Raw genomic sequence first — 5,155 nt, forward strand, 5'->3', positions numbered from 1 at the left:
ACCTGCATCATGTACACCATCACCACTTTAACAAAACTGAGCACAGTCATTATCGTCACTGTGCATAATTGGCTAACTCCAGCACTTTTAAAGGGTCTGTAAGTTGATTTAGGAACTGTGGTTCAATAAAAGGTAAAACTGTTTCCAGGACATTAGGAAAAACACAACTAGTCTGTATTGCCTGAGAGAAGGTAAAACTGTAAAATACACAATTTTCCAAACTGAAACATGCAAAAACACCAGTATGGTCCTTTAAACTCACATGTATGTGTGCTTTATTTGGAAGGGAATGTTGTAACTGTCGGGGCCTGAGCTACAGGCCACAACCATCTGTCACAATGACTCACATTCACAACCTGTGTGCGTTTCTTGTCCCACACTGCTGACATTTCCCTTCAGAACCGGGCAACTGCTGCTCAGGAGAACAGACACAAACTACAGCTGGTTAATCAGGATAAGTGGGAGCCACGAGGAAGCACTTGGGTTTCACGGGACTCTGCTTAGAATAGACCCACCGCTCCCCAGCAGTTCACTGATCAAAGACACACACACTCAATGTGAAACACTCCCAGTGGTGTCCACATTAAATCAGGTCATGAGACCAGGAGACGGGATCCTTGACGGTCAGCTGGCTCTTTGTGATAATTACGTACAATTCCATTCAGTCCAAAGTATGAAAAAAGAGTGTTTGTTTGTTTTTTTTAAAAAAAGAAAGAATTTTTAAAAATCTTTAAATACAAATATATACTTACAAAAATCTCACAAATGTATATGTACATTAAAAAAACATACCAAGTGTCTCCTGTAAGTCCGAGAGGGAAAAAAAGGAAATAATAAAGAGGATTATCATTCAGTTTGTCACTAAGCAGTCTGTTCAGGGCCGGGGTTCACCCACATCACACTGTGGTCTCACCCTGTTTACTGTTGGCCAGCCTTGTGTAAAACCTCCTCCAGGAGTTGAGGGTCTTCCCAGACCAGATCCAGAAGCCAGAAGTGATGCCCACAATGAGAGTCATTAGATACTTTATCATGAAGACGGTGAAGTCAGGACTCATGTTGGGGTGGTTCTGGGCCGGACACGGCACGGCGTACGTCTTACACGTCTGGCTGATCCATGTCCTCTCCCACTGCTCCCTGAAGGCCTGCTCATAGAAGTAGCAGGCGATGACGATGGTGGCCGGCACAGTGTAGAGCACGCTGAAGATCCCTATCCTCACCATCAGCTTCTCCAGCTTCTCTGTCTTGGTCCCGTCATGCTTCATGATGGTCCGAATGCGAAACAGGGACACGAAGCCTGCCAAGAGGAACGAGGTTCCGATGAAAAGATAAACAAACAGCGGGGCCAGGACGAAGCCCCGCAGGGCATCCACACTGTTGATGCCCACAAAGCAAACCCCGCTCAGCGTGTCTCCGTCCACCTGCCCCACAGCTAGGATGGTGATGGTCTTGATGGCGGGGACGGCCCAGGCTGCCAGGTGGAAGTACTGAGAGTTAGCCTCGATGGCCTCGTGGCCCCATTTCATCCCCGCTGCCAGGAACCAGGTGAGAGCCAGAATGACCCACCAGATCGAGCTGGCCATGCTGAAGAAGTACAGCATCATGAAGAGGATGGTGCAGCCCTCCTTCTTAGTGCCCTGCACCACCGTCCTTATGTCATTGTCAAACCTGTCATTACAAACTACCTTGTCCTCCAGTAAAAATCCAGCAATGTAGGCGATGGACACCATGGTGTAGCAGCCAGACAGGAAGACAATGGGCCGCTCTGGGTAGCTGAAGCGCTTCATGTCCACCAGGTAGGTCAGCACAGTGAATAAGGTGGAAGCACAACACAGCACTGACCAGATGCCGATCCATATCCTCGCGAATTTCAGCTCCTCCTCGCTGAAGTACATCATCCCATGAGATCTCTTTGGCTCACACGGAGCGCCGCAGTTCTCCTGCCCGAGGAATCGGTAGTTCAGGTAGGGAGGCACCTTGAGCGAGGCCGGGCACCTGAACTGACCGTTCATGGGGTCAGAGATTGTGCGCTCGGTGGGGTACGGGCCGGGGCCGTCGGGCTCGGTGCGGTCCGACATGTTTTGCCCGACGCACAGCTCTCCCGCACCGTGGACCGGGAAGGACTCGCACGCGAGGCTGTCGGGCCACTGGAAGCCGAACTTGTTCATGAGCGCCTCGCAGCCCTGCCGAGCGCGCTCGCACAGAGAGCGGCACGGAGGCAGCGCCTGCTCCAGCACCGTGCAGACAGGCGCGTACATGGAGCAGAGGAAGAACTTTAAATCCGGGGAGCACTGAACTTTAACCAGCGGGTAGAACTGGTGGACCTCCAGCCCCGCGTCCTCCTGGTTGGTGTGACCCAGCAGGTTTGGCATGATAGTCTCGTTGTACGCGATGTCCGTGCACAGCGGAATGGAAATCGGCTGGCAGAACCCGTGCTCCGGTATAGACATTCCTCGGTCCCCGCCGCCGTACTGCCCGTTCACTCGGAAAATCCCCACGTTTAGGCACAGAATAACAAACAGTGAGGTCAGGACAGCCCGGAGGAGTCCGCTGTGCGCCATGGTGAGGAGTGTATCCGCTGCCTCACTTTGTGTTTGTTGCCTAACTAACTTACGTTACCTCGTCAGGCAGCAGCCTACTTCCTTGAATCCTCTTTGTTGCGTGTCTTTGCGGGTGAAAGCGGCTGCTTCCACGCACTGGTCCTTTCCTCCGGCGTCTCAGCGCGCCGAGCTGATTTGAGCCTGAGAAGTAAAGCCCCAGATCTACACACACACTGAGCTTCTCATGCTGAAATCCACCGAAATAAAGCGTCCTCCTCCAGAAAAGGGACAGCTCGGTCTCCTGTCTGCCAGACACAGTGTCAGTCTGCCGTTCAAACCTGTTCTGCGCTCCCACTCACGTCCCACTGCTGTCAGCTGCACCAGCACTCAGCCGGGCTTCCGGGTAAAACTTTCAACATAAAGGTCCATAATGCAGCATCATACTTCATTATTTAGTAAAAGATACATTGAAAACTCAAATACTTCTCTGTTATATGTATCTTAATTGGATATAATTATGTGAAAGCTGTTTGTATCTGTACTCAGTGTTTAAACATGTGTTTGTGTGCTGCTGTCTTGGTAAAGACAAGTGCAGAGTTTTAAAGAAAATAAATGTTGCATTTGCGATTAGAGATGGAAATTAAGAAGAAAAAATGCGTTAAAATAAAACAAAGTCATACAATTTAAATGACATAAGGATAAAAAGGACAAACTATTTCAGGTCAGAGTTAAAATATTAGATAGGATTAAATGTTGCACCATGTAAGGGCCCTGCTGTGGCTCTAAACACGCTGTCCAAACTTCAGAGAGAAAAACAAAACGAGAAATACATTTACAATTCAAATGTATATCTATTTATTATTTTTCAGCTTTATTAGTATCAGTACAATAGTTGCTCCAGTAAGTACTTTAACTGCACCTGCACTGACATACTTCCTGTTTACCTCTGTCTCACTTTGACTGACTTGACAGACCTCTCTCTCTCTCTCTCTCTCTCTCTCCCTCTCTCTCTCTCTCTCTCTGTCTGTTTCTCGGTCTGTCTCTCTCTCACTCTCTGTCTGTCTCCCTCTCTCTCTCTCTCTCTCTCTCTCTCTGTTTCTCGGTCTGTCTCTCTCTCACTCTCTGTCTGTCTCCCTCTCTCTCTCTCTCTCTCTCTCTCTGTTTCTCGGTCTGTCTCTCTCTCACTCTCTGTCTGTCTGTCTGTCTGTCTCCCTCTCTCTCTGGCTCTGTCTGTCTCTTTCTCTCTCTCACTCTCTCTCTGTCTCTCTCTCTCTGTCTTTCTCTCTCTGTCTGTTTCTCGTCTGTCTCTCTCTCACTCTCTGTCTGTCTCCCTCTCTCTCTCACTCTCTCTCTGTCTTTCTCTGTCTGTTTCTCGTCTGTCTCTCCGTGTCTCTCTGTCTCTCTCTCTCTGTCTCCCTGTCTCTCTGTCTCTCTCTCTCTGTCTCCCTGTCTCTCTGTCTCTCTCTCTCTGTCTCCCTGTTTCTCTGTCTCTCTTTCTGTCTCTCTCTTTCAATTCAAAGGGGGCTTTATTGGCATGAAAGTTTAACAACAATGTTGTCAAAGCATCTGTCCAAACACTCGGACAGAACACAACAAATAACAACACAAACACAACACCAAGATTGATTTACATTAATTATATATACAGTATAGTGTGTGTGTGTGTGTGTGTGTGTGTGTGTGTGTGTGTGTGTGTGTGTGTGTGTGTGTCCCTCAGGTTGTGGCATGTTGACACATATTGGGCAGCAGATATGCCCTGTCTCCTTCTCCCAGGAGTATTTTAATGTTGATATGTCGTTCAGCTCTTTGAACTCTGAGATTACAGAGATGAACTTGTTAAAAAAAATGGCCTCCGCCCTATGTGAACTGGATTTGGCCCCAGTAACCCGCAACCCGCAATCCCCTGAAAGGGGCGATAAAGCAGCAACATCTCCGCGACCCTCACGGAAAAGTGGTAGATAATGAACTGAACTGAACTGAACTGAACTTGTTAAAATAAATGTTCCTGGTTTCGTTGAATGTTTTACATTGTAGGAGAAAGTGCATCTCTGTCTCAGCCTCACCTGTCGAGCAGTGACCACATGTTCTGTTTTCTTTTGGTTGCCATGATTGTTTGTGTCTTCCTGTTTGGATTGTCAGTTTGTGGTCACTGAGCCTGTACTTGGTGAGCATCTGTCTCTGCTGTCTATCTCTGACAGTAGAGAGATATTCTGCTAATTCATAATCTCTTTTTAGGGCTAGATAACAGTCTGATCTACTTTGGCTTTTAGTTTCTTCTTTCCAATGTTCCAGGCAGGTTCCTTTACATTGTGTTATAATGTGCTTTACTCTGATTGGTGTTTGGAGAGCAGTGTTGTTGTGAGGCTGGTCAGACTGTGTCTGAGAGGGGGCAGTTAGCCTCAGTACCAGCTGACATAGGGGACTCTTTTCTGGGCTCAGCTCTTGAGTTTGGAGGGCTTTGGAGTGGAGGGTGTCTCTGGCTGGATTTCAGGTGGTTAAAAAAGTTGAGCGTTCTCTGTTGAATGTTAATTATCAGTGGGTATCTGCCTAATTCTGCTCTACAGGCATGTGTTGGTGTGTTTCTGTGTACGTGTAAAATGTGTCTGCAGAATTCTGCA

General features: G+C 47.9%; 1 protein-coding gene across 1 annotated transcript; it reads right to left on the reverse strand.

Annotated features, from left to right (window-relative positions):
• Positions 1-247: 247 nt before the first annotated feature.
• On the reverse strand, positions 248-2,826 carry LOC141012576 (frizzled-1-like). The gene has a single exon (XM_073486084.1). It carries the CDS (start codon positions 2,556-2,558, stop codon positions 897-899), a length of 1,662 nt encoding a protein of 553 aa, XP_073342185.1. The 5' UTR covers positions 2,559-2,826; the 3' UTR covers positions 248-896.
• Positions 2,827-5,155: the final 2,329 nt, after the last annotated feature.

This window comes from Pagrus major, chromosome 17 (genome assembly GCF_040436345.1).
Source record: "Pagrus major chromosome 17, Pma_NU_1.0".
NCBI lineage: Eukaryota > Metazoa > Chordata > Actinopteri > Spariformes > Sparidae > Pagrus > Pagrus major.